This window comes from Gymnoscopelus microlampas (assembly GCF_963454915.1).
Source record: "Gymnoscopelus microlampas genome assembly, chromosome: 10".
Classification (NCBI taxonomy): domain Eukaryota; kingdom Metazoa; phylum Chordata; class Actinopteri; order Myctophiformes; family Myctophidae; genus Gymnoscopelus; species Gymnoscopelus microlampas.
In genome coordinates this window covers 23,173,161-23,185,787 of record NC_139947.1, presented here as the reverse complement: position 1 = coordinate 23,185,787, position 12,627 = coordinate 23,173,161, and the positions used below count along the sequence as shown (strand labels likewise).

The 12,627-nt window shown below is 40.6% G+C and overlaps 1 protein-coding gene across 1 annotated transcript; it reads right to left on the bottom strand.

Moving 5' to 3' along the window:
• Window positions 1-1,949: 1,949 nt before the first annotated feature.
• On the bottom strand, window positions 1,950-3,329 carry LOC311054150 (nuclear factor 7, brain-like; the record flags this gene model as incomplete). The annotated part of the gene is made up of 1 exon (XM_084070029.1): window positions 1,950-3,329. One exon carries the CDS (start codon window positions 3,327-3,329, stop codon window positions 1,950-1,952), a length of 1,380 nt encoding a protein of 459 aa, XP_083926155.1.
• Between the last annotated feature and the right edge of the window lie 9,298 nt (window positions 3,330-12,627).

The window sequence follows — 12,627 nt, the reverse complement described above, 5'->3', positions numbered from 1 at the left end:
TGTTTTCTTTTTGGGTCCGATACCTATTACCAATATAAATCATTAGTAATCATAATGACAAAAGATTTTGGGACAGATATTCATTTATGGTGAATCTGAAATGTTTTCAGCAAAACTTCGCAATAACAGAAACACCAACCACAAAGCTTCCACTAAATGAACATATTTATTTACCAACATTACACCTTGAGCTTTATATAAGAAATAAAGAACAAGCTCCCAGTATGTACACAAATTCAAATTGAAATAGCAAAAAAAAAAAAAAGTACTGCAGCTGCCAAAACAAAATTTCAAACATGGTCAAACATTGAAACATCAAAACACATACTGTAACAAAGATTAAGCTTTGATGCAAGCTGAGACATGCGATAAACATAATACAGCATATATTATGATTACATAATAAATACAAATTTAAGAATTAACATTTGTGGGGCCTAAAACTAAATTGAAGACAAAATGTATTAAATTAAATGGTCCCTTAACATTGGTACTGTAGTAGGGCATGTCCCTGTGACCGTCCCAACCCAAACCTCTGCCCCAAGCATTTACTAAACATGGCGTTAACACAGTGGTCATTCTGAGGGCTGCACTCTAGACTAACTGATATGGCTGTCCCTGAGAAATAAACAAGCATGAACAGTTTGGCAAAATATAAACTTTTGTGTAATTGTCTAAAATGAAAAATAATCTCACTATCCCATACCACCTTTCCCAGTATACACAGATACTGTACAAATTCTTCAAAAAGGTCCACCCTTTAATATAGCCATCAAAGTAACTAACAAAGATTTAGCTAAACAGCCCAATTTCAATGCAAAGTTAAGTGCTGCATTCTATTCATATGACATCTAAATTGTCACCAAAACTACAAACATGCAATAATTAAATAATATATTCAGTAACAGGTATGTTTCTTAGACATTTCCTCAATGTTATATAAACTGACTTTCCATAATACCTTTTTCTTTACAGTAAGTGAAATACAGTACTAACACATTTGGAAATACAATGCAATATACAGTATGCGGCTTGTCAATTTTGGAAATCTGAGTGTCTGTGTGATACATACTGTAGCTACTGTATGTAACATATACTACCTGTCTGTATACTGTATGTTTAACAAATGGACACGCAGCCAACATCACTCAATGACTCTGTCACTAGTGGGTATGTTGTATACCATAATGCACAACTACAGTATTACTTGGATGGAACAACTATGGAGCACAAAATTGTGTCCTGTTGGTGGCCATCTCTCTGAAATGTAAAGTAGCTCACCAACTAGATGAGATGTAGAGCTCCTACACACACCTCCCTCACTTCTCTTTGAACTGCCATATTACACACATTCTCAAGACCGTTTTTCAGGGTCCCCATTTTGTTCCAACTTGAGTGACAAAAGTGCATTTAACCAGTTTCAACCTGGCATCCCTGTTTTGGGCATGTCATTATAGGAGAACATTTACAGTTTCTACATTTTTCATTATTTCTCAAAAATAGTAGATTTACAAGCTCACAACGCATACCGGTGTAATAAGTTGAGAGCTTGTAGATTTTTGAAAAATCTTGAATAGGGCTTAAGTGGTTCAATGTTTTGCCCCTCAAATGCTTTTCTTAGCAAACTTACTATGTTCTACCCACTGGTCATTATTTAAATTTGAGACAAAATGCTTTTGGTAAATGTTTTTACACTATACTCTTTTTTTGTTATTGTGGCACCAACTTAACCAATATGGGCTCATTCCCTCAACGTGCTCTCTGAGAATTAAACGTTAAATTAATCAATTTTAAAGCGCTCAATGCAGTGATCAGTTTACAGTCAAACTATCAACATGTTTGCTGATGAGCCATGTCATGGCACTCCTAGCTATAACGTGCAGATTGTCATTAATACTAGCAACAATTAGCATGTTTTAGCTACAAATGCTGTGTTGTTGTCTTGGCGTCTAAGTGTTGTCTTCCAGAGTGACGCAGACCTTCCTTGGTAACACTTTCAGAGGGAGGGACATGTAGGTCCCAAATATTGGAAAGAGTCTATCATGGAAATGGAAATAATAGAAGGTGTGTAGGAGTTTATTAGAATCAAGATCAGAGAAGGACAGATTTCCTTGGCGGCAGTATAGCTGGACCCTGATCCTCTGGGCCTTCTGCTTTACTGAGAGATTAATGGACTCTGCTCCTGATGAGCTTGCTTTGTATTTACCATCGGTAAAATTTATAACCCAGAATCTACCCTGGAGCGTTCTCGGGTATCTCTGTTCTGACACACCGAGTTCCCAGTCTGTATGGTCACCAACCTCGATATCCCAGCTCCAAGTCCCTGAGTTAAAGCCTTCAGAACCTTGGACATAGCTATAATAGCACCTCTCTGGGTTGTCAGGAAGCTGCTGTGGTAAACCAAGTTTCACGCAGGTCAGGTCTTCAGACAGGTTGAGTTTATCATGGGCAGTGTTTGGGTCCAGAATAACAGGAGTGTAAGAGACAATCTTCTTCATCTTGTCCCAGACTCTGAAGGTCAGGTTGCCCAGGTGTTTGGCCACATCCATCAGTGCTCCTGAGACTGGCCGTGGGTCCGGCAGCTCGACTGAGAGCTGGATATTTTCCACTGTGGCCTTGTAGTTCTGCAGGAATGAAATGTCATTGTTGACTTTCAATTGGTCCTCGGCAGCTCTGATTGTAGCCGAAAGCCTCAAATTATTTCTGCTCAGCCACTCAATATGGTCCTTCATCACCTGACTCTTCTGTGCCTCTTCCTTCCTCATTGCAAAGAGCCTGGAATCCTCTTCCTCTTGCAGAAAATGGTGAAGCTTCTTAAACTGCTCCTTCACCTGCTTCTCTATGTGCTGGGCCTGGACCTTAATGTGGTTTTCTCTTTTATATGAGTCTGCTTCAACTCTATCAAGGACCTTCATTTTCTCCTGTAAGGGATTCAGTAATTTCTGGAGTTCCACTTTGAGATCTAGTGTGGCCTCATCAATGGGTCTAAACCTGTGGTTGTTGTGTTTTTTTGAATCCCGACACACGAGACATGCAGGAACTTTGTCATTCAGGCAGAAGAGTCTGAGTTTCTGGCCGTGTGGAACGCAGAGAACGTCCGACCTTGGTTGTCTCTCACACAGGTTCTTCAACACCAAATTGGTAATAGGTTCTTCCTTGGAGCACATGCTACAAACAGGACATTCCTTTGTTGGTTTTCCTGTCCACCATTCCTGTAGACAGCCTTTGCAGAAGCTGTGGCTACATGACAGGATAACTGGATGTTTGAAGATCTCATGACACACAGGACAGCTGAGCTCCTCTTCCTCCTGAGTCGAATTGGAAGCCATTGTGTCTGCCCGTAGCACTTCCTCCACTGGAATTTTACATGAGGTCACGGGTGTTTTTCAACGTTACAGCAGGAGAACTATCAGAGGAAACAACAGCAATAACATAATATGAGTAATAATATTAGTAGCAGTAGTACACGTAGTCGTTCTAATAGAGAGTTGTTAAAAAGAGGATTTAATTGAACTATTCAAAAGACAAACTTTAATAATCAGTGGACCACTACCAACTGTTGACTGAGGAGTTAATACATTAAGCAGACTACTTGGATTAAATACATGGGTCAACATAACTTAGAAGTTGCAGGGTAAAAGGATTCAAGTACAGTATCATTTAAAAATCTTCCCTGGTCATAAACACGTTTTCTGTTGTATGGCTAACGCCAAATGCGTGGTACAGTGTCTGACCTGTACCACTAGGTCTGGGTAAGTTCCATTCATTTTAAAAATTCACTCAAACACAGAACACAATTTTGATTGATTCTCATATTTTGATGTGCAACACCTCTCGCCTGCTAATAAATTAGCTACGCCACACTAGAGCAGTGGTTCTAAACCCCTTTCAGGCCATGACCCCCCCCCCCCCCAATAATCATATTTGAACTGGGGACCCCCCCACCCTGATTAGCACTTGGAATGTAGGAGTCGGGGCATTGAATTTAGTTTGATTAGTTCCACAGATAGCTTGTATGCTATTTTCAAAGCAAAGCAAAGTTTGTTGTTTACCCAGGGTGTCGGACTAAGCACGAAGCTTGTTTCCAGCCGGACCCTGCATGGAAGCCTTGCTCAAGGGCTATTCAGCGGTGATTCATGATTGATGTGATGAATTGGGGAATCGAACTAGGGACCTTCCGGTATCAAGGCCGCCCCTCTAACCACTAGGCCACCGCTGCCACGAATATTCACATATTTTGCAATGTTTTATGATCAAGAGAATAATAAACATATCACCTTGTAACCAAGTCAACTACTTATCTGCCTCCACCAAACACTCTTGTTATTTTATTATATTTTTTAATTTGTACAGCTGAGCTCAGTCAAATGTGCAATTGTCACTGTAAATTTGGTAGAAGTTCAAACCATTTCAAATCAGTGGAGTGTGCGCCCATGTATAGTTTGCAATGCATACTCCCTCCATGTTAAATGAACCAACTTCAACCTGGTGACCTTATTTAGACATGCCAGTAAAAAAAAAGCTCATCTACAACAAGCTTGCATCACAATGTACCATGTTGTGAGCTTGCTCTATTTCAGCTTAGCCTCGTGTCACCAGACGTGACATGTTTAGCATTTTGAAGCTAAAGTGGAAACAGTATCTCCTAAGGGCCAATTGTGACCAGGTGCACAAAGTTAGAAAGGGGCACGAGGAAACAACATTTTAACACCATATACCAACATCATTTGCAACTGTAGAATTATACTCACTGTGACAGACAGTGAAGTGTCCAGGTCTGTTTTTTGTGCCAGGTGAATCAGGAGTTCAGACTGCGGAATGTAAATGTGTAAAGTAAGTTTTAGTCTTAGCTATCCACATATAAGCCTACAACAGCTAGGAGCCATGTTAACTTATTCACATAGATTAGGGGTAGACGACCGTAGAAACAGTACTCGCTAACACAACCTCACAAATTGTTTCACGTTTGTTTAATTTGCTCACAGTTAAAGTGTAAAAGTACTAATTATGGACGAGGGTCGTCGATGGATAAAGAATCACGCAGATTAAACTCAGAACTCACCACGTAAACGCTATAGCCCATACACCTCCTCATCGTCTCTGTCTCTCAGCAGCTGAAAAACATTAGGTCATTAGTTGGGAGGGCACGTTTCGTCACCGCATTAGGTGAAGGTGGAATTGAAACTTGACTGATGGCAGAGCCAAGCCAACTCATTTTTATTTATAAAGAAATGTATTATTATTTGTCAAATGTTCTTCTTGATAAGGCCACAGATGTTGTCCTACATTTTATTTATTCGTGACAAAGGCGACTTTGGACATCAGAGGCAAAAGGACATGGCAAGGGCAGGTAGGCCTTATGTGTTGTGCGTTTTGAAGCCCACTCACTCAACTCAAAATCAGTGGGGGAAAGTAACTGAGTAGGCTACATGTACTCAAGTACTGTACTTGTGTACAAATTTGAGGAAACTTTATTTTACCGGATTATTTTCAATTTTCAGTACTTGTACTTCTACTTCATCTCAAAGGAAATGTTTTACTTTTTACTCTACTATTATTTGAAAACTTTAGTAACTAGTTACTTTAGATTTGTATTATTATTACAAAACATGCATTAACCACTTTATCCCTGTAAACTTCTATTTGAAAATAACAGATCTACAAGCTCACAAGTGGTCGTGAGCTTGTAGATCTGCTATTTTGACTTGTGAAATAGGAAATTCTGCATAATGAGTAGTGAGTACTTTGACTTTTGGTACTTTAAGTACATTTTTATACCAATACTTTAGTACTTTTACTCAAGTAATATTTTTATTCCAGACTTTTACAGAGTATTTCTATATTGCAGTATTGATCATTTTACTTAATTAAAAAATGTCAGTACTTTTTTCACCACTGCTCAAATGTGAAGTGTAATGAAACATGATATATGCTAGTTATTGTTAGCCTGTGTTAGAAGTGCCACTTGACAGGTACAGCTATCAAGTATCACCTGAAAGTTCTTAGCATTATATTTATGTCCCTATATGCTATTTCCTTTGTTTTGTTATAGCTTCCTTAATGGACGACTAATTATTATATGAAGATAGGTTGAAAATGGGTCGTCCATTAAAGGTAGGGTAAGTGATATTTTTTTTGTTTTGTTTAAAGGTTAAAGTACTATATTCTGATAGTAATCATTACAGAGCGTTTGTTCGGTCACAGGGGTCTCTCCAGCTCTTTAGTAAACAGGAGAATATAGTACATTTTCAGGTAGGTGACAACATTTAAGCCAATCAGGAGAGAAACTGAAAATGCATTTTCTGTTTAATAAAGAGACGGAGAGACATGGGAGACTCCTTTTACTGAACAAACACTCTAATTACAATGAGTACTATCAGAACATAGAGCTATTTAACACTTATTTTAACAAAAGCAAATCACTTACCCTACCTTTAAGCGATGCCACTCCATGTTTTGTCTTTTTTCTTTTTCTTTTGAAAATAATAATAATTTAGAGTAGGCAATCTCTTTTACCCCCTTTTTCTCCACAATGTAGTCGTTATGCCAATTAATTCCTCCCCACACAGACTTCTGTGTTGTTCTGTCACTGTTGCTGTATGTAGGAGCCCCCACCGGAAGGACATAGAGCCTTCGTCCTACTCCTTCCACCCAACACTCCCCGCTGACAGGTGCCGCCCCAGACCGTAGGAGTACGTGCAATGATCAATATCACCCTCCCCGACCGGCTTCCCTCCTCCGAACACGGGCCAATTGTGTTTGCACAGACGCCCTACAAAGCCGGATGCACCGTTAAAGGAAAACTGCAGATTTTCAACCAAAATCTCATTGTTCTAATGTGAGGAGATCAATATATTGTGTGTTATATTTTGGCAAATCAAATACCCTGTTTCCATCAGTGCAAAAGAAAATGATCGAAATGATGATTACATGAGAGGCACACACTGGGGCTATGTTTTGACTCGGTTGTCGAGGGATATAAGTAAAATTAGATTTTCTTCAATATCCTCCTGATACTGACGTTCTGATATTGTTCATCAAAATGTATCAATCATATGGGGGATTTGATATTGCTTCACTGACAGCAGCGCTGGCTTTGGGTGAACTTTAATGCCAATGAAAGTGACAGTTACATTTGTTCCAGACATTATTTCCTTTAATACCATCCTGCTCAATAAGAGAGCTCACAAAGCTAACTTTGTAATTTGATGTTCAAGTTCTCTGAAGATGGATTCAATCTGCAATCCAGAACTTAACTGGAGTTTGTAAAACAATATGACTAGCACATCTGCTGTGGTTGGAGGTGGTCTCTCCCTATCCACTGAGACATTTAAGACCCTGCTCTAATAGTAGGTATAGACACCTACTGGTTGTCAAATAGCACTTCCTGAAACTCATAAGCACACCATCTCCCCTGGTTAAGTGCAATAAGTGGGGACTGCCTCCTGTATGAGCTGTAGAATTTTGTTTCCTCATACAGGAGACCTGGGTTTGAATCCCGGGTAGAACATAAAGTTACGGATTGCAGCTTTAAACTTTTGATTGTATAACAATTTGAGCAAAATTACTTTTCTTTTTTTTAAATGATCTCACAGGGGCTGATTTTTGCACAGCCATCAGGAGGCATGTTCCTCGGTACAGCTCAACCTAACTGGCACTACCAAATCTCTCATCTCTCTCCTACAGCCTCTGGAGAAGGTCGATATAGTGAATTACTGTAGACAGAGGATTGCTATAGCCTTCTCCTGGTCCCAGTTAACCATGGCTTGCGAAGAAGAGGAGCTGAGGCCGGGGATCAGGCCCAAGGAGGAGGTTGTTAACTTGGTGCATTGGTTAAATTTTCCATCGTCACCCTGCTGGTGGCCGTGTGCATGGGCATGTCCGTGTGCTGGGAGGTGACAGATACATACACAACTAAGAAAAAGTTTAAAGTTTAAAAACACACATCAGTCAGTCCATTAAGGTAAATGCCTTGTTAAAAATAAATGTTTTAGTAACCTTTTAAAAGCATCAACAGAGCGTGGTGCTCAGGGAGGGCATTCCACAGCCGAGGAGCAGCTGAGCAGAAGGCTCATGGCCATGGTGCGGAGCTTCGTCTTAGTCTCGTCTAGTGCCATGGAGAAAGCCAGTCTGAGCTTGTTCCACCTGTGGCTGGCCATCCTGCTGGGACTCCCCTGCTTCCTCAAAAGCCCTGCCCTGTTCCACTACGTCAAGTTGCAGGTCACCAACTACCTCCTCCTAGCCCAGCGTGGTGATGAAAGCCATATGGGCGTTCACCAAGTGGATGTGCAGCTCGATACACCACAAGCCCACGCTGCTCACGTCAACAGAGTTCCTGGAGCACCAGCATGCACCTCCCCGAGTTGGCGGCCATCATCAGCCTGGTGGTGGATGAAATCTCTCCTGGCACTGCCCAACTTGGTGTTCTTCCAGGCGCTGGGCATCAGGGCTAACCCCTACGTCCTGGGCTGCTACTGTCTGGGCAGGCTGCTGTGCGAGCCCGTAATGGACATGTACTTCAGCCGGCTGGGTCCCAGCATGTGCTGGCTGCCACTGCTGTCCCTGGGCAGTGTGTGGAGGAGGCTTTTCCTGTTACCTCTCAGTCTGGCTGAGCAGGCCTTTTTCGTTCTGGCTGCCTTAAAGGTACACTCAGGAATTTCGTAACCACTTAAGTCCTGTATAACTAGTAGACCTACAAGCTCACAACACTTCACATTGCAACACGTTGTGAGCTTGTACGTCTGCTATTTTCACTGTTTTCAAACATGCTTGAGTATTTTTTACCCTTTTTGTCTCTGCCAGACTGGACAGCCAAAGGCCGGAGACTACTGTATGTTTTTGCTCCTGTCTGTCCGCCTCTGTGTCTGTGTGTGTCCATACTGTATGTGTGTCCAACCGTCTGTGAACAGCTAATCCCCGGGACAGTTGGACTGATCGTTGTGAAACTTTCTGTTCAAGATGTATCAATCAGATTTTTATGTTCCATTTCGATTGGCCATGACTGAATTCCAAAGTTTGCAGACCCTGGGTAGGCAACCTGACCTGGCGGAGACCTGCGCTCCAAGGAGCACAGTTTTCTAGTCTTACATAATGTAATAATGAAATTAACTATCAATTATTTAGCTGTGGATCCCTCAAGGACCCCTGGGGGCCTCCAGACCCCACGAGTCCATTCAGTTCCTCTTTACAAACAGCTATTTCTACTGTATCTGCCATAATAAATAAGATAGGCCCTTCACAATATCGCATAACTATAAAGAATTCTCTGTGCTCCATAGATGGATATACTTTATGACAGTACCTCTGTGTAGGCATGCAGCAGAAGACAGAGGGTGAGAGAGTCAATCAGCAGCTTGGAGGACAGACTGCATCATCTGCACCTCCACACATACAGGTACTGTATTTTTCCCATCTGCATTCAATATGTTGGTTTTTGAATGGACCATAATGTTTAGTAACAATAGTCTCCATAGCCGAATCCGGTTTAGCATTACATTAAGAATACAGAGTGCTGCAGTTATGCTTCTTCTCGGGCCTTTTAGAAAATGCATTTTTTATTTACAGGTTTTTGTGTTGTTTCTTTCATTTAGTTATTTTATTTGTGTTAATATTGCTTTATTAGAACATTTCAAATCAAATCACATTTCAAATCAAATATCAAATAGCTAATCAAAACAGCTATCAAATAGCTAATAGGAAATAGCAGCCTGAATAAGTCTTGTTGGTGTGTGAAACAGTTAATTTTCTGGGGTATTATTTACATTGCAGTCACTGTCGTCACTGCAATATTGTAGGATATTGTTTTATGAATGCCTTTAGTGTGATTAGAATGTGTCATGAGTTTACCAGGAAGACTGATCACTTCAGGGATCGAAGACAGATATATACAGTTACATGAGTAAGTGGTTGTATTTGTGGTTCACAAAGCAAGATAATTATAAAAGTTCCAGAGGCAGAAAAAGACCCCATCCCTGATGAGTCAATTTGAAGATCTAATGCTAATTATACTTAGTCTTACAAACCTGTCGCTCACTGATCGTACCGTACAACAGAGTATACATTTTCCATCAGATATGGGATGGAAGAAGAAAAGTGATGGAGAAAAACAAAAGAAACCAACGGAAATAAAAGATACAGGACAGCTAGCAACACAAGAAGAGGAGAGAGGAGCAGAATTGGTGCAACGGTACAAGGAAGACATGGTGAAATCTGCTGAGACAGTGTTAAGTCATCTGGGAAACAGCCCAGGAGAGTGAGTGGAGGGCAAATGTCAAATTGGTGGATGATACAGTCTCACAGTGTAGTTGGAACACAAATAGCAGTGCAGAGAAAAAGAGACAAAAGCTGAAAAACAGAAATCAAACCAGCTGGATGGATTTCTTCTGATAATGCAGTTGGACAGAGTAAAAACTTAATGAAGTGTCAGAAAAGTAATGCATTACGTTCATGAGTAACAAAATAATTTGACATGTTCCTTTTACAAATCAGGTAATATTACAATTACTACAGTACAGTATATCAAGTAACACATTCCAGCTTTTAGTGAATTCATGTGAATTCATGTACAAAAAACAAGTTTATGTAGCCTACTACTACACGTTCTATTTAGACTTGATTTTTTAACCTTGCATTTACCTTGCACCACTAGAGGGTGCTGCAGCTTCTGAGTTGTTTGTGTTTCATAATGACATTGAAATTTAGGCTGCTAAAAATCTAATTTCTCTTCAATTTATAATTTACATTTTAGGCATTTAGTGGAGGTTCTTATCCAGAGTGACTTACAAAGTGCATGATTGGAGGAAATGGCATGGTCAAGTAAATAGAGTGCAAAGAAAACAGGTATGTCCTACAAAACAAGGCTTAATGTTATTGGTGGTCCTTTTGTGCTTCATTTAAGGGTGTGTGGGAATCTAGGTGACTGGTGCACCCACTGCACCTGACCTGGTCATGTGACCAGGAAGTATAAAAGCCAGCTCCTCCCATTAGAGAGCCATTTGTCTTTGCTGTAGGCTGCATGGTTCATGCAGGGATAAGGAGAGCACATGGTAGGCCACTGGCTGAACCTTGTAGATCTGCTACTTTGTGACCCTTTTGTTTGTTGTAGCTCATGCTAATGTTTAGCTTATTGTTTGAGCACATGTTACTACTGGCTTTTGTTTGTTTGGTTGCCTATTTTCTGTTGAGCACATGGAGGCTTCCCAGGCTCTTTAGCACTTTAATTTAGCCAACATCATTGTGTTTTATTACCTTATTTTAATGCATTTATTTATTATTTCAGTTTTACAAACGAAGTGACCTCCTGGTGGTGTCTGTTCTGTCCTGTCTGCCCTACCTGGAGACACGGGTAAAGCAGTATACATTTTATGCATTGCCTCTTTGTGGATTTTAATGTATTTTAGTTTGTAACATCACTGTTTTCTTTTATACAGCAGCTCTGGTGTTGAGGTTGCCCCCCTTGCCTTGGCCTTGCATTGTGCACTGTTACTGCAACACAAAGTAGTAGTTTTAAGCTGTTTTGTTCTTTTAATGATTTGAATATAATGTTTTATAGTGTGATACTAGGGCTGGCAACTAATGCGTTTTGTTTGTCTCCTTAAAGGGACCACACCGGCCACTGTTTTCCACAGTTAATCTACTCTTTTTGTTTGTTTATTTGAGCCATCTAGCCAAGGTACATTGTAGGCATAGGTTTAACGTTTATCCATATTGGCATATTTTAACTGTTTCTCTTTTCTGTTCTGTTACAGCGTAATTTGTGTAACCCTGTTCAAGGCCGGGTCCGCCCTGCTGCACACGGATTTCCTCTCAACTTGGGATTGCACTGGGGACCCCTTTGGTTTTTATTGGTGTGTATTGATATAACCTGACACTGCATGTTTTGTATTTGAATTTTGTATTTATATTGCATGGTTTCTTTGAGGTCTGTCCCCTTTTCTTTTCCCCTAGTTTATTTTGGTATTCACTGTGTGCACGGGCCGACCCGCCCTTCCTTATAACGTGAGAGGTAACTGTTAGACTGCCATTTTAAATACTAAATACCTTGCCTTAAGTACCTTAGTTGTCGTGCTAGTTTCTAATAGACAGTGATGTGTTTTGTAATTTTATGGTAATAAAGTTGTTATATTTTCCACAAACTGCCTCTAGTAGAATAATTGTTCCTGTTTAAGGGAAGTTGAACAGTATAAGGTTTAGGGGTTCCTCCTGCCCCCACAAGCGGGAGGTGGCGTAGTCAGGCATATTACAGTATTATTACTCAGTTACTACATTATGGCGTAGTCGGCAGGACTTCCTTAAAGAGGCAGTTTGTGTATGAACTTAGGTTTTATTTCATTTTGAGTGGAAAAACAGTGGTTGGTGTTGGACGTCAGAGGAAGGCTTGTGGACTGCCAAAATCGACTCGTCCTGAGAACTGGCAACGTGGCAACAACTGGGCCCCAGTATTGTTTTCGTTGTAATAACATTTGTCTCATTATAGCAGAGTGTTGAAAACTGTGCTGCTGAAATGAGTGAGGACCAGGACATGGAGGAACTTTTGTCTCTGCGTGAGGAGGTACAGAGGCTGCGAGTGTTAAATGAGCAACTCACTCAAGGAAGAGGTGCCAGTTTAGATACAGGTAATATTACTCC